Source organism: Zootoca vivipara, chromosome 6 (assembly GCF_965207765.1).
Source record: "Zootoca vivipara chromosome 6, rZooViv2.hap1.1, whole genome shotgun sequence".
Lineage (NCBI taxonomy): Eukaryota > Metazoa > Chordata > Lepidosauria > Squamata > Lacertidae > Zootoca > Zootoca vivipara.
The window spans coordinates 64,766,502-64,789,633 of NC_142589.1; the positions used below are offsets into that span (position 1 = coordinate 64,766,502).

The window sequence follows — 23,132 nt, forward strand, 5'->3', positions numbered from 1 at the left end:
GGAATTCAGAATAACGCTAAGCATATTGCTCCATTAGTGTAAGCATGTCTGCTTGACTGATGCAACTGTCTCTCCCCCCCACTTCCCCTTGTGTACTGTTCCAGGGGTTCTCAAAACCCCACAAGCCAGTTTGTGGGGCTCAAGGTGCAGGGAGAGGAGGAACCCGCCCCATTGTGCTAGCAGAAGTCCTTGTGTGGGCTTCTTCTGGTAGGACTTATTAGTTGAATGTGACACTTTCTTTTTCTCACATCTAGTCCTTTGTGCAGAAGTGCATAGGGACAAAGGATTCAGATCACTGACATTCCTAGCCCAATATTTTCTGCTCAGATTAGCAATGGCTCTTCTGGGTCCTTGGCAGAACATTCCGATGTAACGTTTATCGATCTTTCCCACACTGGCAACCCGATCCTTTAAAAACTGGATATTGAAGGGAAAGTACATTGTGATTCTTTCCCATTCCTTCTTAAAGTTCCTCTCTTCCTGGTTTCTGATTTTCCCGGTCATTTTTGCCACTTTGGCGTAGTCATAGAATCATAGAATCATAGAGATGGAAGAGACCACGAGGGCCATCCAGTCCAACCCCCTGCCAAGCAGGAAACACCATCAAAGCATTCTTGACATATGCCTGTCAAGCCTCTGCTTAAAGACCTCCAAAGAAGGAGACTCCACCACACTCCTTGGTAGCAAATTCCACTGCCGAACAGCTCTCACTGTCAGGAAGTTCTTCCTAATGTTTAGGTGGAATCTTCTTTCTTGTAGTTTGAATCCATTGCTCCGTGTCCGCTTCTCTGGAGCAGCAGAAAACAACCTTTCTCCCTCCTCTATATGACATCCTTTTATATATTTGAACATGGCTATCATATCACCCCTTAACCTCCTCTTCTCCAGGCTAAACATACCCAGCTCCCTAAGCCGTTCCTCATAAGGCATCGTTTCCATCATCTTAAATGATGTCCTTAAGAAGGAATGATCAGCCATTCGTCTCTGGTCAGGAATTTATATCTTCTTTCCATTTCTGGGCCAGTAGTGTCCATGCTGCTGTCATCACATACATAAATAATCATTTCTGCTCCTTTGGTATCTCTGCACCTAAAATTCATAATTAAAAAGCATCTGGTTTTTTTCCATAGCTGTCAAGTTCTCCCTTTTTTAAGGGAAATTCCCTTATGCTGAATAGACTTCCTCGCGAGAAAAGGGAAAACTTGACAGCTATGGTTTTCCCCCCACAAATGTTATTTGAAACATTTCCCCCCCAACTCATTATATATCATCTCCCAGAATACCGGACCAATCACCCATCTTCACCAGCTTCCTGGACTCACAGTGGCCAGCCAAATGCCCATGGGAGGTCTGCAAACAGGACCTGACCACAAGAGCGCTCTCCCCTCCTGCTGTGCCCACAGCCAGTACCCAACAACTGGTAGAACATAGCCCTCATGCCCAGGAGCTGTTGATAGAGAACCCAAGCACAGCTCCCCCCCTCCACTGCTCATCATAATGATGTGCATTTTGCTAGCACTGAATATTCAAGCACTGCTCTGGAGAGGAAGACCATATGCTCTTTATGTAAAGACGCTTCCTCAGGGAAGTACATGGACCTTGTGTGTTCCACCCATAATTTGCAATTAACTCCACTTTACAAGTTCAGAGTAAATACCAACATTAATCAAGAGGAAATTGTTTAGTTTCTCATCCAGAGTTTTATCATACGACTTTTACAGCTCCGGGTTACATTGTAATTAATCTCCCCTATTTTGTCGTCATTTTTTCTTCTTCTCTTAAGCTTTAAGTATTTGCAATTAACCTGAAGGAGCTTGTTCCTGTTGAAGACTCAATTGGGTGGAGGGTATTAGTGGGTTTAATTTAAGCGCCACCAAATCCCTGTGTAACAGCTCTGGCTCTGTGGATAGCTCATGCACCAGCAGAGTGTGCAGGCAGCCTTGAAGGTTAGCTGTGAACATTGTCAAAGATTGTTCTAGAACAACAGTGTATGGGGGGGAAATAAAGGTTGCATAGGAGACCTTAATAGTTGTATAAATGAAGGCAAGATTCAACAGAAAACTTAGGAACAGTTGTTTTCCTTACAGGCAAAAATTTCAAATTCAACCCATTACTTTTACAATTAATTGACTGGAAAAAAACAATTAATTAGCTAAAATCAGGATGGAGATTTGGTCTTCATGCATGTACAGCAAACCACTGCAACATCATTAAGGAAAACCTGATTTATATATTAGATATAATAGTCTGATTAGTTGAAATTGGTTTATTTCTATTTTTGTTTGTTAAAATATTTATCTCCTGTTATGTGAGCACCTCCAGGTGAAATACAATGTGTGTGTGTGTGTGCGCGCGCGCGCGCACGCACGCATGCAAACAAACACCAAATATGCATAGAATCAGAGTTGGAAGGTGACCAAGGGTCATCTAGTCCAACCCCCTGCAGTGCAGGAATCTCAGCTAAAGCATCCATGACAGATGGCCACCCAACCTCTGCTTAAAAAACCTCCAAGGAAGGAGAATAGGAGAATCCACCACCTTTCATGGGAGTCTGTTCCACTGCTGAACGCCTCTTACTGTCAAAAAGCTTTTCTGTATGTTTAGTCAGAATCTCATTTCTTGTAACTTGAAGCCATTGGTTCAAGTCCTACCATCAGGAGCAGGAGAATACAAGCACGCTCCCTCTTCCATGTGGCAGCCCATAAGACATTTGAAGGTGGCTATCATATCTCCTCTCAGTCTCCTCTTTTCCAGGCTAAACATACCCACCTCCTTCAAGCATCCCCCGTAAGGCTTAGTTTCCAGACCCTTGATCATCTTGGTTGCCCTCCTCTGCACACATTCCAGAGCCAGTGTGGTGTAGTGGTTAAGAGCGGTAGACTCGTAATCCGGGGAACCGGGTTCGCGTCTCCGCTCCTCCACATGCAGCTGCTGCGTGACCTTGGGCTAGTCACACTTCTCTGAAGTCTCTCAGCCCCACCCACCTCACAGGGTGTCTGTTGTGGGGGAGGAGGGGAAAGGAGATTGTTAGCCGCTTTGAGACTCCTTCGGGCAGTGATAAAGCGGGATATCAAATCCAAACTCCTCCTCCTCCCCCTCCTCCCCCCTCCTCTTCTTCTTCTTCTTCTTCTTCTTCTTCTTCTTCTTCTTCTTCTTCTTCTTCTTCTTCTTCTTCTTCTTCTTCTTCTTCTTCTTCTTCTTCTTCTTCTTCTCCCAGCTTGTGAATATCCTTCTTAAATTGTGGCACCCAGAATTGAACACAGTATTCCAGGTGTGCTCTATCTTGGATAGAGTGGTACTATTACCGTACTTCCCTGATCTGGACACTATACTTATGTTGATGATTCACTGTAATTCAAATCAAAATATGACCAGGTAGTCCAAATATGCTTAAAAGCTACAATGGGGCTTTGTTCAGAAAGAAAGAAAAGTTAAGGTAAATGAAAAGGTTATCAGCATGCTTGAGAATTGTGAGGATGTTAGGGTATGTTGGGAAGGAGGCTATTCCAAAGTGTGGGTCTCCACCACAGAAAAAGGCCCTTTTATTGGTTGTTGCCAGATGGACATCGCCAAGTGGTAGCACAACCAAGATGTCCTCTGGAGATGATCACAGTGACTGGATGGGTCAATATGGAAGAAGGTGGTCTTTCAGGTGGCCTTCTCCCAAACCACTTACAAATTAATGCTAAAACCTCCAACCTGGCAAATTGGCAGCCGGTGGAGGTTCTTCTTCAAAGGTGCTGCACGTCCAGGGCTAGGTGTACCACTCAACAACAACCTAGTTGCAGCATTCTGCACTGGCTGCAGCTCCTGGACCAAGAATAATGGCAGCCCCATCTAGGGTACATTACAGTAATCAATGTGTAAAGTTACCAATGCATGGGGTAACTGTGGCTAGGCTATCCCTGTCCAGGAATGACTGTAGAGATAACCAAATGTTCACCTGATAGTCCTAACTAATATCAAAGTAGGTGTTAACGATTAGCCTTTTTCATTTCCAAAGGAAAGAGAGCAACCCTTCCTTCAAAGGCAAAGGGTGAGTCTCTCCAATTTCCCTGTGTCCAGCTTTGCATTCCTAACCTATTTTTCTCAACTTGCAATTTCCCCTGCTGCTTTTAACCACACAATAATTGCTCCAGCTGTTTTCTTCTTGTGCCCGCATACAGTTACTCCAGCTGTGCTTTTTGCTGTATGTAAGCGCTCCAGCTGCTTTTCTGATTAACAAGACTTTCTTCTTATCCTTTGAGTTGAATATGATGTCTAATACAGTGTGCTGTCTATGCTTCTCTGGGGATCGATACATCTTTGTCTGAGCAGGGTGATACTGAAAATTGTACATGTCTGTTTCAATTATTTGCCTATCCAATTTATCTAATGTGGCTATCTGAATCTGCCCAGGACTGCTTTATGGAGCTCTTTCTCTGATATATTGCTTTTGTCCTGGAGTGTTCATTAGAAATTCATGTTTTTGTAGGTTGGTTAAATCTTTTTCATGTTAAAAACAATCAGATGGAAAAGTAGTTTTGATCTGAAGGTGTGTGTGTGTGGGGGGGGGAAAGACTATTAAAATACCCCTGTTTTGTTGATATATATATATATATAATTAGGACTGCTAAAGTGCAGGCAAAGTGATGTACTCTGTTGTCATTTTGTCAGTCTTCAAATTCTGTGATTATGACTCCAGCAACCAAAATAGGCTGGTTGCTATTTCTCTTACTTCTGCACAATTGTGCCTGCGCAGAAAGCTTTGACACCTTACAGCAGAATATGCATTTGCATCATTCTGCCATAAGTTGACTTCATCCATTCTGTAACATTTGAAGGACATTTGCTTGTCTGGATATGTGGCAATCAAGTGCCCAGGAACCTCAGCCACTTGCAGCTCCTGGGGGTGTCCTTACTGCAGGCGGTTGGACATACAAATGGTTTCAAATGTTTCAGAAGCAGCACCATCTACCCAGAGTATGCCAATATGGTATGAGCTTCTGTAGAAAAACAACAACTACAGTATATCGGATGAACTGGAACAGTGGAGCTGGTGTTTATTGCATACACAGAAATGTGAGCTGCAAAAACATATTGCGCTGTGAAGTGCTCCTGCTCAGGAATTTAGCTGATAAATCATGTCCTTTCCCAGAATATTCCATTATCCTCTCAGCTTTTTGTCCCAACCCCCAACATTCAGATAGCATTCCATGGCCAGTGAGGAAGCTTAGTCGTTATTGGGCTACCCTGGGGTTTTGTGTTGGAGTTGAATTTTTGCCCCCCTTTCTCCCTCCCACAAATACCAGTAGTTTTTGTTCTTCTTCAAACATTGTGGGTTCTCCTAAACACATTGAAACCTCCGTCTTAATTCCAAATTTTGGTCAAAATTCTTCTGGTACCCCCTGTATTCACTTTTAGATGGAATGATAGGTCCAGTGATGGCAATGGTGGTGTCGAGGCTGGTGACACAATCTCCTCTTGTAGATTATACCCTATTGGCAGTGATATGTATTGAAAGAAAACCAGCTCGTTCCTTAGCTCCTAAGAACCAAATTGGGTCCTGTATTATTTTAAATCCATGGGTGTATTTCACATTTTTAAAAAATTTCCCTCAACTAAAAAGTCCCAAATGCTGTAACTTGTCTTCATAGGGGATCCATATAACCCCAATGGGGTGTTGGGGAGTGGAAGATGTCTGTTGTGTAGGGTATCCTCCTTCTCTGGGGGTCATGTATGTATTGGCAAAGGAGCACTCCTCCATCAGTAATGGCAAAGCAAAACCAGAGATAAAGAGGAAGCTTTCTTCCCATAGAGTCTGTGGGGTGCCTGAAACGAGTGACCCTTTCTCTCCCGGTAAGGCTCCTCTGAGCTTCCTTCTCTGTAAGACTGACCTTTTCATCATCAAACTGGCTGCCAGCTGCGGGAAACTTTGTAAAGTTTTTCTCCTGTGTGCCAGCAGGGCAGCTCAAAGGCTTGAGCTGCTCTCAGGCCAACCCCTTTCCGAGTTATTCGCTTCCTACAGAGATCAATGATACAGATAAAAAAAAGAGGCAGCGCCGCTGTCATTTGAGCCCTCAAAGGTTGTTCCAAAACATTAAATAATGGAAGCATTTCCCATTAGGAGATGGAACGGTTCATTAACAGGCAGGTCTCTGCTGCCCAGACCGATCCTCCCAAGCAGATGGGAGCTTTCTAGGGGCGAGTGGCTCTTCTTCAATTGAGTTTACCATTCTGACACTGCAGCCTACATCCCTTTGCAGGCCTTGCATCTTTCTTAGTGTTTACAGTTGGAAGGTGGCGGGTTTGGGGGGGGGGGGAGTTTTCAAGGCACCTTTAAGGAAGACAACAGAGATCTGCATGCAGTGGTGAGAGGTGGAATTGCTTTTTGTTGGCATTCTGTGACCAGGGGTGGAAGAAAGGGGGTGTGGTAGGGGTGGTCTGCCCCAGGTGTCACCACTGAGAGGGGTGACAAAATGTTGGGCAGCACTCACCGCAGCGCACCTGAGCCACACGTCTCTCCTTCGAGTGATGCGGTGGCTTGGGTGCTCGCAGGCTCTGTGCTGCCCTAAATGGTCCACCCGCTGCCTCCCGCTGTAGGGCGGCTGAGTGGGAGGAGGCAGGCAGACTCCTTGGAGGCCCCACAGAGTGTCCTGCCGCATCTCGTCCCGTCCTGCAGGCGGATGGCCCTGCCCCTAGCACCCAATCGGCTTGCTTTGCCGCTGTCTGTGACATCACAGCAGCTCAGCTGATTAGAGACTTCACTGCTACAAGCAAAGCACAATGTAGATTACTCATTTAGTCCAAACTCAGCACATGCTAAAGCTGTTTTCTCCTCCCTCCCTTGCACCTTCCCGGTCTCAAGAGCAGGGGTCAAGTACAGAAGCCAATGAAGAATGGCAATAAAATCTTATTTCAATCTTGGGCAAGCGACTTTCACTGCTCCTGAGGGCGGCAGGCTAGTTAGGGGGTGCAGGCTGCATGGCACACACAAATCTGTTCTCCAGCTGAAGGATACAACCAGGAGGATGCTGCCATAACACCCCCCCCCCCCCAGTATCTGCTGCATGAGTTAAGGCCAGCTCTATTACAGGTCACACCCCCAGCATACATTTAAAGCACATTGCATCCCCCAAAGAATCCTGGGTAATGTAGTTTACCCCTCACAGAGCGACAATCCCCAGCATTTTAAGAAACTACAGTTCCCAGGATTCTTGGGGACGGCGATGGATCATTCAATTAGTTTCAATGTGCTTAAAATATATGGCACGGGTGTGAACATAATCTTATGTCTGTGTAATTGGAAGCAATTCTCACGGAGTCTTTCAGTTATATTTGCAATTTTTTAAAGTCTCATTGACGCCAAAATAAGCGCTGATGAATCAACAAACTGAATTAGTGAAATAATGTCTGTTTTTTGGGGGGTGGGGTGAGGATTTAATGAAAGTGTTTATATGGGCCAATTGCATGAATTTTTGGTTGAATCACTGTTTTGCACAAACTCTAGAATCCAGACATAGTTGCCAAGTATTATTTTTATTAACATTTCTCAGATGCCTTTTACAAGCCAGTCTCAAGGTGACCCACAAACAATACTAAACATACAAAAGGCTTTAAGCATAAGAGCAGTGAACAATGGTTTATCTGTGCAATACTAAAACCACCCCAATGAAGTGCCTAAATCATCACCCACACAGCAGCAGATGACGGCTAACAGATTGAGGTTGAATCCTGACAAGACAGAAGTACTGTTTGTTGGGGACAGGAGGCGGGCAGGTGTGGAGGACTCCCTGGTCCTGATTGGGGGAACTGTGCCCCTGAAGGACCAGGTACGCAGCCTGGGAGTCATTTTGGACTCACAGCTGTCCATGGAGGCACAGGTCAATTCTGTGTCCAGGGCAGCTGTCTATCAGCTCCATCTGGTACGCAGGCTGAAACCCTACCTGCCCGCAGACTGTCTCGCCAGAGTGGTGCATGCTCTGGTTATCTCCTGTTTGGACTACTGCAATGCGCTCTACGTGGGGCTACCTTTGAAGGTGACCCGGAAACTGCAATTAATCCAGAATGCGGCAGCTAGACTAGTGACTGGGAGCGGCCGCCAAGACCACATAACACCGGTCTTGAAAGACCTGCATTGGCTCCCAGTACGTTTCCGAGCACAATTCAAAGTGTTGGTGCTGACCTTTAAAGCCCTAAATGGCCTCAGTCCAGTAGACCTGAAGGAGTGTCTCCACCCCCATCGTTCCGCCCGGACACTGCGGTCCAGTGCCGAGGGCCTTCTGGTGGTTCCCTCACTGCGAGAAGCCAAGTTAAAGGGAACCAGGCAGAGGGCCTTCTCGGTAGTGGCACCCGCCCTGTGGAATGCCCTCCCATCAGATGTCAAAGAGAAAAACAGCTACCAGATTTTTAGAAGACATCTGAAGGCAGCCCTGTTTAGGGAGGCTTTTAATATTTAATCAATTATTTTATTTTTCTGTTGGAAGCCGCCCAGAGTGTCTGGGGAAACCAGGCAGATGGGCAGGGTATAAATAATAAATTATTATTATTATTATTATTATTATTATTATTATTATTATCATCATCATCATCATCATCATTCCACTCAACAATTAGCTAGCAGCCTGTCACATACCATGGCATTGCTTTCCTAGAATGCAAGGTGATAGGGAACTCTTTTAAAAAAAGGGGGGGAGTCTTCTATTTCTACTTAAAAGATGCCAAAGCGCAGCAGTATTTGTAGTGCATCATGCCAACCTCTACAGGTAATGCAAACAAGGTGGAATATCCTGAAAATTGGTTCCTTTGTGCCTTCTCAGTTTTGATTCCTCAGGTGCATCCCAGACACTTGTAATAAAATGGAGCATTTGCATAGTGCTGAGCACAGACGAAGACTGCACATCTGTTTACATGCACAAATACATATATCTGCCCCAAAGGTTTCCATAATTTAATAAGTGCTTTGTGTAGGGCACCTCACCTCGGATTAAATTAGCTTGTAAATCAGGTGGAAATGCTTTATTTGCATGGTGGGCTTTTGCTTTTTATCCCCCCCTACTTGTTTTGCAGTGAATCAGCTTGTCCTCCTTACCTCGCCAAATAATACAAGAGCATTGCAGAAATTAGCAATTGATATTTAGAGTGCCGTTATCAAGTGGAAAGTAGGGGATGCCTATCTGTAGTACCTAAGGCAGGGCAAAGATCTCAATGGTAACAACACTCATGAGGATTTGGGAACTGGGCTGTTGCTGCTGTTTGTTTAGAAAACAAAGATTAAAGAAACATAGCTAAAGAACATATAAAAGGTTATAGTTAAAAATCCATTAAACTATATATAGAATTAAAATGCAATTAGAACGCAGATAGGAAACACCAACACCAACACACACACACACACACACACACACACACACACACACACACACACACACACACTATTAAGAGCCCTTTCCTTAAAAGCAATCAATTCGCAAAAACCTGCCAGTGGAACAACAACAAGGAGGGAGCCGGTCTAGCCTCTCTAGGAAGGGAGTAACAAAGCCTGGGAGCAGCCACCAAGAAGGTCCAATCCTGCACCCCCAACATATGTGCCTGTAAGTGTGGCAGGACTGAGATCCCCAAAAGATCTCAGAGCCCAGGAAGTCCATGCAAGAGAATACAGTCCTTCTGAATGCCTGGGTTCTACACGAAGTTCTTCCTCCCAGCTTGCTACTGTCTCAACAGTTTCAGTGAACTGTTCCAAACCATTGGATTGTTTCTGCCTTTTTTAAAAAAAAAATGTAGGGAAACATTTACAACATCCCAATTCTCACATCAAATATCACTTTCAGAGTCCCACCCTGTGTTTATGCCTTGTTAAAGGTGTGATTCTACCTTCTCCATATTTGCATTCATTATTTTGCCATCAGCTGACATTCATTGATGAAAAACCAATTTAATTAGCGATAGCTTAGAAAAGTGTCATTGCACTGCAGGTATCAACAGTTCAAAATGCACCTCAGCAGGTGCATTGTGTGCCGGCGCACCGCATGATGCTCTAGGGAAAGGCTCATTGGTAGAGCATCTGCTTTCCATGCAGAAGGTCCCAGGTTCAATCCCTGGCATCTCCAGGTAGGACTAAGAGAGACCTTTACTTTGACACCTAGGAGAACTGCCAGTCAGTGTAGACAATACAGAGCTACTGTATATAGTCCAATGGCCTATATATTTCCCACTTGGTATAAAGCAGGGGTGGCCAACTTCCAAGAGACTGCGATCTACTCAAAGAGTTAAAAATTGGCAGTGATCTACCCCCTTTTGGGGGGTTCAGGTCAAAGTTGTTGAGCTTTTTCTAGGAAGGAAAGCCCTGTTTGGGGGGGGGGTTTCACGTAGAAGTTATTGAACTTATTTAGGGAAGAGGAAAGCGGTGTTGAGCTCTTTTTTAGGAAGGAAAACCCTGTTTTTGGTGGTTCAGGTCATTTTAGGGGTGCAGGGCAAATATGTTGAGCTTTTTTTTAGGGGAGCCAAGGATTTTTAGCTTCTTTGGGGGGAGCCACTGATCTACCGGTGATCTACCACAGACGTCCAGTGATCTACCGGTAGATCACGATCTACCTGTTGGACATGCCTGGTATAAAGCAACTTCCTAATATTTCTATATTTAGGAATATTCTGTATTTAGTATTCAGGCACATGCATTTAGCTGCTTCAGTGATCCATTGTGTTCAGTTGCGTGTGTCCTAGAGGCAAAATGAATTACTCACACATTTGAGACATTCAAGTTCTGGGGGTCCTACTGCAAGCAGGGACCTTGTATAATGATGTGGCTGTCCAAGCTGTCTGCACATTGCAGACAAGATCCATCCACTCCCTGTTCACAAAATTTCAGATCCCGGGGAGATTGCAGGACGTGCCGTCCCATGGATCGCCAGGTTTGATCTGATTGGCTCCCTCACTGCTCCATGTGAGTCCCTCCTGAAGTTGCGTGCTTGGTGGAAGAGAATGACCATCTCAGATAGAAGGAGTGTACTGTTCTTTGGGCTAGAAATGTAACAATCAATTCAAAATAACAAATAAATAAATGGGGATGGTTGGCCAGCCTCTTTCACTAGCCTGTCTGTGCAAATCCTATTCCTTTGACTTGTTCTTATGCATGGATTTCAAAGTGGATTATACAAATTTGTGGAGGACATTGCTCTCAACGGTTACTAGCCACAATGGCTACATTTTACCTCCACTGTCAGAGGTGTTATGCCTCTGTATACCTATTGCTGGGAATCCCTCTTAGGAGGACACTCATGCCCAGTTTGCATTCCTCTGCTGGGTATCTGGTTGGCTACTGTGAGAACAGGGTGCTGGACTACATGGGCAATTGAACCGATCAAGTAGGGCTCTTGTTATGCTCTTATGTTTTAAACTGGAATATTTAACACTGGACCAAAGAACACACAACCCTAACTTAAAAAAAAATAAAAAAATAAAGAATAATATTTCATTTCCAGGGGCTGTTCAGCTTGGCTCTGGCAGACAGATTACAGACCTCCAGCCTTTGCGATCCAACTGCAGAGTCTGACAAAGCCCCGATGATCACAATAAAGTGAATTATAGCTTTAATGCAAGCAGTATTATTCACATAACCCCTAAAGCCTGTTTCTGCCAAGGAGGTTTTGGAAAGGAATGGTTTTGAATAATGCCTTTGGACTTCCCCATCCTGCTGTTTGTACCTTGTCCCTGCCCCTGTCTGTGGAGTCGAATGGGTTTGCTTCTCTCTCCCCCCCTCCTTCTGCTTTTTCTTCTCCTAAAGAGAATATAATCACTCGATTCTGCCTAAAATTAGAGGGTGCTGTAAAGCTTGTGTGGCAGATGATACTGTTTGTGAATAGTGATCTTTGCAAAGCAATTGCCTGGTCTGTTCCTCCTTAATGACATCCTTGAGAAAGGGGAATGAAAGGCGGGCGGGGGGAATCTGTGCTAAATCAGTGAATATTGATCCTAGTTATGGCTCTTTTTTCTTGTTGTTTGTCATTGTTATTATTGTGGGTTGTTGATAATTAGAGGGAATGACAGGGCTCCACTAATCCAGCCAAATTGCCTGGAGATTAGAGATTTACACAAGGCCCCGTCAGTGGGCGGTTGGAGCAGCTGGTTACGAATGCTCCAGGCCTGAGTAAATGGCAGACACGCCATCCTTCCTGGCAGAGTATGGTGTGTTTGCAGAAGCCTAATGCCAGGTGCTAGTGTGAGCCATCAGGACTCGGTTCACAAGGGGGGGGGGATAACAAATTGATTAATATGGATTGAGGCCCATGTCAAAAACATCTGAGAGAAGGTACAGTGAGGGTTAGCTCCACGTGAAGCCCCCTTCCCACCATCATTCAACATCACCGATCCCTGAAGGATTGCTAGTTGTGGATACAAACACTACAAACTATAGAGGGCGATAGCAATCTGCCTGCCATTTTATATTTCCCACAATGCATTTGGGGGAAAGGCCATAGCTCAGTGCTGGAACACCCATCTTGCATGTAGAATGTCCCAGGTTCAGTTCCTGGCATCTCCGGGTAGCACGGGGAACATCTCCCTGCCTGAAAACCTGGAGAGCAATGTTGGTCAGTGCAGACAATACTGAACTCGATGAGCTCAGTGTGAGACAGCAGCTTCCTGTCTGTTTGCATGTTGGTGTTGTGTCCCTCCAGATCACTGTCAGAAATTCACAGTGGCAGCTTATCTTCTGAGGCTCAGTCGCCACTGTCAGTTGGCTCTGCCAGGGCCAGAGAAATGGGTGAGGGACAATATCCATGTAATTGGCCTTGCCCAGAGCACATGGACTTTCAAAGCTGTCCAAGGCTGCTGGGTTTGGGTGGTGGCCCTGGCTACAGGTTCTGGGGGCCCTTGGTCAAGAGACACACTGCAGGAACCCTTCTAGAGCTCACCCAGCTTTTCCTTGTTGCTGGCACTGCTGCCTGTTCCATTGCCTTCTTCCTTTATGTCAGGGTGATGGAGACCTTTTTAGCCTGAGGGCTGCATTCTCTCTTAGGCATCCTTCCATGGGGGGGGGGGTGCCAGGGACTGATGGAAACTAGAGTCCCAAAACATCTGGGTGGCAGTGCAGGTCCCTCATTCCCAGTCTAGATCATGCTAGGAAGCTTCCTCCTGCCAAATCAGTAAATGTGTCCATAGTCTAGCTCAGTATTGCCTACACTGACTGGCAGGGGACACTCCCAGCCTTATGCAGAGATGCCAGGAATTGAACATTCAAGGCAGATGCTCTCTCACAGAGCTCTGCATCTCACTGTCTGACCTAATTGGTGTAGGAGGACAAAACTGAGCGCTGGGATCCAACTGGGGGTTGTGTGCATGAGACTCTTCCTGACACTGCTCAGATATGCCTCTTCCTTCTCATCTCTCCTCATCCTCTCCTGTCTTCCCTTTAGTTAGTGGGTTGACTGCCTTGGCTCAGCAAAAGGCAATTAAGCCGTCCCCATAAAATAAACATGAGCGAGAGTCGCCTGCCGATTCACCAGGCATGTATTTGCCTGAGTGCTAATTTGTGGAGGATTGAGGGCTCAGTCTGCAGTGATCAACTCAGAGTGCTCTGGATTATGCAAACACAGTCCGGTAATGGTGTGGTTTCTCCCTCCTCTGGCTGCTGAAATTTATGTTCGCAACCTAAGTTGACAGGGAAGTTTCATTCCTTGGATCAAGATGACTTTCCCACAGCCTGTGTGATGTAGTGGGTAGAGCAGTGCTAGCCAATGTGGTGACCTTCAAATGTTGGATTACAACTCCAATCAGCCCTGGCCACTGGGTGTGATAGCTGGGGTTGATGGGGCTTGTAGTCCTACAATGTATGGAGGACACCGTGTTGGCTATCCTGGGTTAGTGTCGGACTAGGAGTGGCGAGACCTGGGTTCAAATGCCTGCTCAACTCCACAGCTCACTGGGTGACTTTGAGGTGACCATTTCTCAGCCTAAACTACTTGGCAAGGTTATTGAGTCAATAAATTCCAGGGGCAAAGAGAGAACCTGTCTGTTGCACTTGGAAGACAGTGTGTGTGTGTTGGAAACATGGTTGAATGCTTATGGATAGTAGAATCTCAAGTGTCTCTGTAGAGTCCTCTCTCCTGCTCACATGAGGTTTCAGAGTCATGTTGCTTCTGGGTCCTATCTTTGCCACGGGATGTTGCAACAACCATTTCAAAGAATGTCAAATTCTGCATGCAAGACAAGTTATTGGAGGATACACCTATCATTTCCCAGTAGCCACAATGGTTATGTTCTACCTTCACTGTCAAAGACCAGTTGACCAATGTGAGAACAGGATGCTGGACTAGATGAGTCTCTGACCTGTTCCAGAAGGGCTTTTCTTAGGTCCTTAAGCACACTTTGTGCATGTGGAATCTTGCCATCATTCCATGACTCCCTTCGGTGTTCTGACTGCTGGATTCCAATGCTGGGGAAGATCCATGGTTTATTCCTCCCAGGAAAATGCAGTCTCGGCAAACAGATGGTGTGCATGTATGCTTGGGTGGACTGGGGGCTGTGTATTTAAATACTGCCTCATTAATATATAATGCCCAACATATGGAAAGCTTAACAGAGCGTTGGGATGGAACTTGGAATGGAACATTGCCCATTTGGGGGGTGCAGTTGTGCCCCATGATATTCCTTGATGTAGTTGTTAGGCTGTGAAAACAGTACATCTGTGGGGAGCAACTTTAAACATTGCCGGTTTGGGGAAATGTTTGCGTTCATGATATTCCCTTGTTGTAGTTAAGGAGCTGTAAGAAAAGCTGTCTTAACAAGACTGTATTTTGACACCCACCCACCCCCTTTTCTTCCCCAAACCCTTCCTTGTTCCAGTCCCCGGAGGCATTGCTTCGGAGTCCCTCACATTCACCCCCTTGGAGGACATGATTTTTCTGAAATGGGAGGAACCAGTGGAGCCCAATGGCCTCATCACACAGTACGAGGTATGTTGTAAAGCCCCTTTGGGGATTCCTTGACTTTTTACCAGCATTAAAGAGATCTCATTTATTTCATGTATTTGCTGTTACATCCTGCTTTATCTTTCTGAATAAACACAAAAGTCACTGCCATACGAAGCACAGAAACAGGAACACATCAAATGCAAGAATAGTTAAACAAAAAAAAGAAAAACAAAAAAACCCAATGCTGAACTGGCAACAGATCCACCGAATCCACAGCAGCTGGAGATAAGCAGCAGCTAAAAAAAAATCAAATGGAAACAGATATGCTTGCTGAAGCAAAATTCAACAGCAAAAAAGAATTTCAGTAGAATCTGAATGCTTATTGCAGAGTCAACTCATTATTTGGTTTCTGAAGGTGCACAGTCTGTGCACTGAGAAATTCCTCCACCTGATGGATATCCTCCAATCTTCAGCCAAAGTGAGCACCCAAACAGGACCTCAGCTGTCGATCAGAATGCAAGAAGTTCTATGCATGGTGGAGTGTGATCTTTCAATATATCTCATGGCCCTTTGGGTATCTAGGTCCCCAAGCATTTATGGCTGTATGGGTAGGAAGCAGCACCTTGATTTGAGCGTAGAAACAATATGCAGCCTATGGACATCAGACAACACTGGAGTACAGTGGTACTTCGGTTTAAGTACACAATTGGTTCTGGAAGTCTGTACTTAACCTGAAGCGTACTTAACCTGAAGCAAATTTTCCCATTGAAAGTAATGGAAAGTGGATTAATCTGTTCCAGACGGGTCCGCGGAGTACATAAATTGAAAGTATTCAAACCGAGGCGTACTTAAACCGAAGTATGACTGTAATATGATCAGTTGGCCATATTACGGGTGGCAATATTTTGCATCATTTTACAGTTCCAGGCAGTTTTCCAGGGCAGCCCCAAGTGCCCATGTTGCAGTAGTCAAGCCAAGTGCATTAGCTACATGATATTTACGATCGGGACACCACTGAGCCTCTTGGGCTTGCTGTTCGGAAGGTATGCGGTTTGAATCCGTGTGACAGGGTGAGCTCCCGTTGCTCTGTCCCAGCATCTGCTAACCTAGCAATTCGAAAGCATACCAGTGCAAGGCGTCCCATTGCGCCAGAAGCAGTTTAGTCACATGACCTAGAAAGCTGTCTGTGGACAAACATTGGCTCCCTGGGCCTGAAAAGCAGAGATGAGTGCCGCACCCCATAGTCAAATTCAACTGGACTTAACCTTCCAGGGGTCTTTTACCTTTACAGTCATACCTCAGTTTAAGTACGCTTCGGTTTGAATACTTTCAATTTATGTACTCCGCGGACCCGTCTGGAACAGATTAATCCACTTTCCATTACTTTCAATGGGAAAATTTGCTTCAGGTTAAGTACGTTTCAGGTTAAGTACGGACTTCCAGAACCAACCACACTCATACTTTGGGTTAAGTACGTTTCAGGTTGAGTACTCCGTGGACCCCTCTTCAACGGATTAATCCGCTTTCCATTACTTTCAATAGAAAAGTTCGCTTCTGGTTAAGTACAGACTTCCGGAACCAATTGTGTACTTAAACCGAGGTACCACTGTACTTTTTACCTATTAACTGCATGATATTTACTCCATTAACTTATCAATGAAACAGCCATATGAAGAAAAACAATATTTTTTGAAGCAGTAGGCAAACTTTAGATTATGCACTCGTGTGTCACAGGAGGCATCATCTTGTGGAAGAAGGATTCTCTCCTGTGTGAAACAGAAGGGAGGCTGCCTCTTTTAAGATTGTGCTTTTCTGCAGGTTTTTAAAGAAGTGCCTGTTCGTTTGTTTGTTACATTTCCACCTCACCACAAAACCAACATTCTCAGGGGGGTTTGCAATAAAGCTTAAAATATATAAAATAGAACGAGACCTTAAATCTAGGGCAGAAGAAAACCAGAACAATCTAAAACCACAAGAAAACCAGCAAGATGGGGATCACGGCTGGTTAAGAGATCTTTGGAACTCTAAAACACTTCCTGAAAAGCTGGGGACAGGAGGGGGGTGGGATTAGTAATCAATGTTAGTCCTACTCAGAGTAGACCCCTTGAAATTCATTGGCATTGCTAAGATGGGTGACTTAATTTTAATGGCTCTACTCTGCACAGAACTTAGTTGGAAACAACTCAGTGTTTTTACCTGGTGCCAGAAAGATCCCAAAGTAGATGGTAGGAGAGCTGGGAAGGCATTCCATAAGCAGGGTGCCACCACTGAAAAGGCCCTCTCTTTGGGATCCACCTGCCACTTGCCAGATGTCATTTGGTGGGTGGGTGGTGGTCTCAAAAGATCACCATGTAGGTATTTGTGTGAGATTAGGCAATCCGTCAGGTAACCTAATGCCAAACTGCTTAAGTCTGTCTAGTTTATTCCCAGTAGTTTGAACTGAGTCTGGAAATAGACTGGAAACCAGTGCAGTAGAGTATAGGAAGGTCACACCTACCACATCCATTATTAGTTTGTTGTTGTTCTTGTTTTATTATGAATTGTGTGCTTTTTATATTGTAAATTTTATTTTGTGAACCTCCTTGAGATCTATGAATGAAGGGCGGTATACAAATTTAATTTCATCACCATAGTCATGACTCTTATACCTCCTTAACTGTCATGGCTTCCCAAAATAATTATGGGAGCTGAAGTTTGTTAAAATTCCCCTAACAGCTCTCGGGACACTTAACAAACTACAGTCCCCAGAATTCCTTGGGGGAAGCAGGTTCCCCAACCACCTCAATTGTGTATAGGGTTGGGTGTTGGTGTGGAGCCAGTTGACAATAAGCTTGAATTGCAGAGCATGACCTGGATGCTGAGCTCCAGAAATTCTGCAAGCTGTCATGCCAGGGCAGACATCTCAGGCAACAGCACACCTGGTGATGGGCCTTTGCATGTCAGGCTAGGCTTAAGCAATGGATAGAGGTTGCTTTTTTTTCTCAGCAAGCCATTCAAAGCAGAGAGAAAAGGGATACATTGTGTTTTGATAGTTTCTTGAATGAGGCTAGCTGTGTGGTGGGCTTTTTTTGGGGGGGGATTCTTTCACATTCCCTCCCAAATGCAGCCAGGCAAAAAAAGCCCTCTCTTATCTCTTTTTTTCCTGCTTTTCTGCCCTCTCTGGCATCAACAAAAATTATTAGAGCGCAGAAACAGCGGCGTGAAGAAAGCTGATTCTTATCTCTGTGCTGCTCTGACTGCCCTGCCTTGGGCTGAATGCTGCCTCCCGGAGAATTGACACAGGCTCCATTGTAATTCCAGAGACATGTTTTACAGTTTCGGAGATTAAGGACAACTTTATAGTTCCTTCCAAACCCCATTGTTTAGAATGCAGAATTCAAGCAGCTTTTCATTCCCCTTTCTAAAAGTTTTCAGGCTGGCCCCATTCTCACCGTGGTGATAAATTTTGTTTCTGAACGTACCACTTGAGACTCCAGGCAGGAGGTCACAATTGATTGGCTCCTCCTCTATACCATGCAAATAGTGTGTGTGTGTGTGTGTGTGTGTGTGTGTGTGTGTGTGTTACAGGTAGGTGGCCGTGTTGGTCTGACGTAGTCGAAACAAAGTAAAAAAATTCATTCCAGCAGCTCCTTAGAGACCAACTAAGTTTGTCATTGGTATGAGCTTTCGTGTGCATGCTTTCATATCTGAAGAAGTGTGCATGCACACGAAAGCTCATACCAATGACAAACTTAGTTGGTCTCTAAGGTGCTGCTGGAAGGAATGTGTGTGTGTGTGTGTGTGTGTGTGTGTGTGTGTGTGTGATTGTGATTGTTGCAACCCACCTTGGGACCCCGTGATGAAGGGCAGGTAATAATTGCAACAACAACAATTCTTCACCAGATTTGTTTCTATATTCTGATACTGACATTGTCTTAAAGTATATCCATTTCTCCTAGATCAGCTACCAGAGCATTGAATCCTCTGACCCAGCAGTCAATGTCCCTGGCCCACGGCGTACCGTCTCCAAGCTCCGAAATGAAACTTACCATGTTTTCTCCAACCTGCATCCCGGGACAACCTACCTCTTCTCAGTGCGGGCACGGACCGGCAAGGGATTTGGCCAAACGGCTCTGACCGAGATCACCACTAACATCTCAGGTTGGTGGCAAGAAGAGGGAAAAGGCTGTTCTTTTTTTTTCCCATCTAGGCTTTGTTCAAAGTTACAACTTGTCCTGGGGTTCTTTGGGTGTCTGCCATTGCAAATTGATGGGATGTGGTTTGGATGTAGTGACATCTGACAAGCCAGTGGAATTCATTCTTTTCCCCCTCTTTCTTTCTTCCATTCTTTCTTTTTCCTTTCCTTTCTTTTCTTTTCTTAGAAAAAATGATGCGTGTGATGAGCTGGCTTTCTGCTGACAAGCATGCCCATATGTGATCATGGCACCGTTGTAAGGCTTCACGCCAGCTGCTTATGCAAAGGGATTGCATTAACAATTCTAGCTTTTTTGTTCACTCTCTTCCCCCACCCTACCCCTGCTTCTCCTCCAGATTTCCCCTATCTTTTCTGCACACTGCTTTTCTTTCTTCTTTTGTAGTTGACATGGCCTTATTTTAATTGTTCCCTTTGCAGCAATTCCAGCAGGATATTCCCTGCCCTCACTCCCATCTCACAGCTTTGGCATTGCAGTCCTAAATTGTGATCTTGCTGAAGCTTGTAATTACTTAGTTAGCAACAGAAACATCCTTTGTAGACTAAGGTGCCCCGGGAACATCACATTTCCCAAGTTCCCTGGTAACTGGTATGCTGCTGTTGGAGTTACAAGTGGACGTGAGGAAAGTCATATGTAAAGGTCTGCAGTGAGATTGGTGGTGGTGGTTGTTGTTTGCTGCCACTGTCAGATATATATGAAGAGTTTCCTATGGTGAGCTTATGCAGGGTTACAGGGAGAGTGCAAAAGCATATGTTCTCTGTCTTGCTCCCAGTTATGGGGTCAGAAGTCCAGTGTGTTCTAAATTTAGAATTGGGCTCATGGAATAAGAAAAGCAAGCAGTATTCCTACAGCCTACCAAAGATTCAGGCCAAGCAAACCTTTTATCAGGGGTCAGCAAACTTTTTCAGCAGGGGGCCGGTCCACTGTCCCTCAGATCTTGTGCGGGGCCGGACTATATTGTAAAAAAAAAATATATGAACGAATTCCTATGCCCCACAAATAACCCAGAGATGCATTTTAAATATAAGGACACATTCTACTCATGTAAAAACATGCTGATTCCCGGACCGTCCGTGGTCTGGATTTAGAAGGTGATTGGGCCGCATCTGGCCCCTGGGCCTTAGTTTGGGGGGACCTGCCTTATATAGTCCTTGTTTGAGTCTTGTAAGAAGTGGCCAAGTCTTGCAAAACGTCACAGCAGGCTTGGCATTCTCATGGGACTTGGGGAAAGCATTGTGGGAATTAGGTGCTTCAGGGGCCACTCTGCCCAGCTAGTTGCAGCCATGGTGGTGCCCCCCCCGGCCTTTTCTCCTTGGTGCTGTGGCACCTGGCCAGCTGAGAGCCCACAGCAGTATGGTGGAAGAATGGCATTGTGGTGTATATCACTGGCGGAAGAAGAGGAGTGCGGGGGGAGCGCACCAGCCCCGGCAGCGCAACACTGGGGTGCTATTGCAGCTGCCCCCCTGACCAGGCTGGGTGTCACCCCCCACAGGCAGCGTGCCCCGCCCCCAGGACACGCGCCAGCCCCACCCCGCCTGCGCTCCGCCCCCCGGTGCTGGACATGAAGCTCTGCCACTGGTGTATATATGCCATTTGCTCCTCCACCTCAGGCAAAAATTGGGTTTTTAAAAATTTCTCTCTTTCTCACTAAATCAGTTGTCGAGAACCAAGCTCTTATGTGATCAGAAGATCCTGTTCACACCAGTCTCCAGGGCAAACAGGTGGAGGTTTGTGGCATGGAAAACTTTCTGAGTAAAACACTTCCAGCGCTTTATTTTTCTGCGGAAAATTCTCCCATTTCTTCAGGTCATTAGGCACCACAATTGCAAGCGAATTGCAAATACAGTTTGAGGCCAGCTTAGCAGTTTCTAAGTTCTGAGCTTTATTTATCAACTGCAAGCAATGCTAAATTAAACATGCTAAATTAGCACGTTCTCCAGGGCATCAGAAAATTTCCCAGTGCTAACTGAAAATTTCTCAATGCAAATTAGGTTAATTTCCATAGGATTATTTTCTGGAAAAAATTTCTGATCCAACATTTTCTGGGAAAGCCCCATCGATGGTTCCAAGCAGGCTTTCAAACAAAATCAGTCAGTGCCAAAGTGGGAGTACAAAATTATGCTACGTGGATTTCCTTTGGTTTTCGTCAGTTGATTTTGGCCCAAGGAGATTGCAGACATTGGTAGAACGTGGACACCTTGGTGGTGTTGCTGACTTAGGTTCTGGCTTCAGTGATGGACTGACACCACAACTGTGCAACCAAAGAACATTTTCATCACACCAAAGAAAAGGCGTATGAAGTTGCTATAAACATTTTGTTACTTAGAAGTGCACACACAGAGAGAGTATGGCTCAGTCTTCAAAGCCTCTTTGCTTATTGGCCCATCCATGAAATCTTCAGAGGAGTACAGCTAGTTAGTAGCCGAGGGGCATTGGTCTGATGCCTGGCAGCCTACTGAGAACTGTGCTGAGAGCCAGGATTTTCTCACCATAGCCTGTATCACACATACATTGCTTGGTATGCAAGAAGCAAGAGGCAGTAGACTTGGTATGCAAAAACATCCTGCAATCCGAGTCCTAGAAATCCTCCTTTTGCAGGGGATTGGGGTCCCTTGTGGTCTCACCCAGCTCCACCATTCTGTGATTACTGGCTCTCCAACAGCCACTGAATGCTAACGTTTTGTGCTCCAACACTGACTGCTGCTGAATTTAAACCAGCGAAATGCCTCCAAGTAGTGCTCTCAGAAAGCTTTCCAGACTCAAAGCTGGCTTCTTGTTACAGTGCAGCTTAAAACATTCACAAGTAATGAAAGCAAACCCAGTTTCGCCTTCCCACTTTGTATGATGGTCACACTTACTCTGATCAGGGACCTGGAGTTAAATATGTGCATCCCCGCATTGCAGTGCAGGGGTGGAGGTGGTGAACTTTTGAACCTTTGGATTATTGTAGTCATGTTTACTGTATTGTCCCAGTTGCTGCAGCAGGAGCTTCTGGGCTGGGACCCCAAAGTTGCTGCTAGTAAACTTCAACTCCATCTGTGAGTCCCCAGAACTCTAGTTTGGAACATCTCTATGGGAAGAAAAATATTCTTAGGCTGTGGACTGTCTCTACTCAAACCTATTGACCGTTGAATCCTTCTAGGCTGGGGATGGTCTGTTTGGGCTGGGACTTTGCCTAGATAAGAGTGACTTTTCTAGGTGTGGTGTGTTTCAGTATGCCCTTTGGCTTAGACTCCTGGCTTTGTTCATTGGCATTGACTCTTATCTCTCAGCTTTGGTTCTTTGCTAAACTTTCCCTCTGGCACAACGTGTGATTTCTGGTTCCTGGAGCTCCACTATGATAACTGTCTACAACTCAGCCCTGACACAGTGCATCCCTCACAACTGCTAAGGCCTATAGTGGAGGTCCTCCTGAACAGCTAAGAAGACAGGGTCCACAGGCCCTTGCGACTCAGCCAGGTCAGGCTCTGGGTGGTGGGTCATGACCTTTAATGGATGCAGTCCATGATGAGGACTGCATTTTCCCGGCAACAAACCATTGTGATTTGGAGAGGTGTTGCTTCATTCTGTGGGTGCTTGAGGCTCTCCTGGGAAGCAGACAGTACTCAGTCAGGAGCTGGGAGCATACAGGACCTTGGACAGCTCCATGTGCCCCTGCTAAGACAACTGCAAGAGATGTTGCCTCTGCAGGCAGCTATAGCCAATGAAACTTCATGTAGACTGACAAGGTCTGAAGTGTAATTGGATCTGCCTCCCTGGATAAGCTGATCTTCTGTGAGGCTGGGGAGACAAACGTACAGTGTGTGTAGTGCCAGTGTGGTGTAGTGGTTAAGAGTGGTAGACTCGTAATCTGGTGAACCGGGTTCATGTCTCCAGTCCTCCACATGCAGCTGCAGGGTGACCTTGGGCTAGTCACACTTCTCTGAAGTCTCTCAGCCTCACTCACCTCACAGAGTGTTTGTTGTGGGAGAGGAAGGGAAAGGAGAATGTTAGCAGCTTTGAGGCTCCTTCAGGTAGTGATAAAGCAGGATATCAAATCCAAACTCCTCCT

At 45.5% G+C, this 23,132-nt stretch overlaps 1 protein-coding gene across 3 annotated transcripts in view; it reads left to right on the top strand.

Moving 5' to 3' along the window:
• PTPRU (protein tyrosine phosphatase receptor type U) overlaps positions 1-23,132 on the top strand; it is a 353,020-nt gene that overhangs the window by 208,132 nt on the left and 121,756 nt on the right. For all 3 annotated transcript variants that reach the window (XM_035119522.3, XM_035119521.3, XM_060275728.2), the window contains exons 9-10: positions 14,821-14,930; positions 18,827-19,028. In XM_035119522.3, the coding sequence (XP_034975413.3) occupies positions 14,821-14,930; positions 18,827-19,028 (312 nt within the window). The remainder of the gene's footprint in view (positions 1-14,820; positions 14,931-18,826; positions 19,029-23,132) is intronic.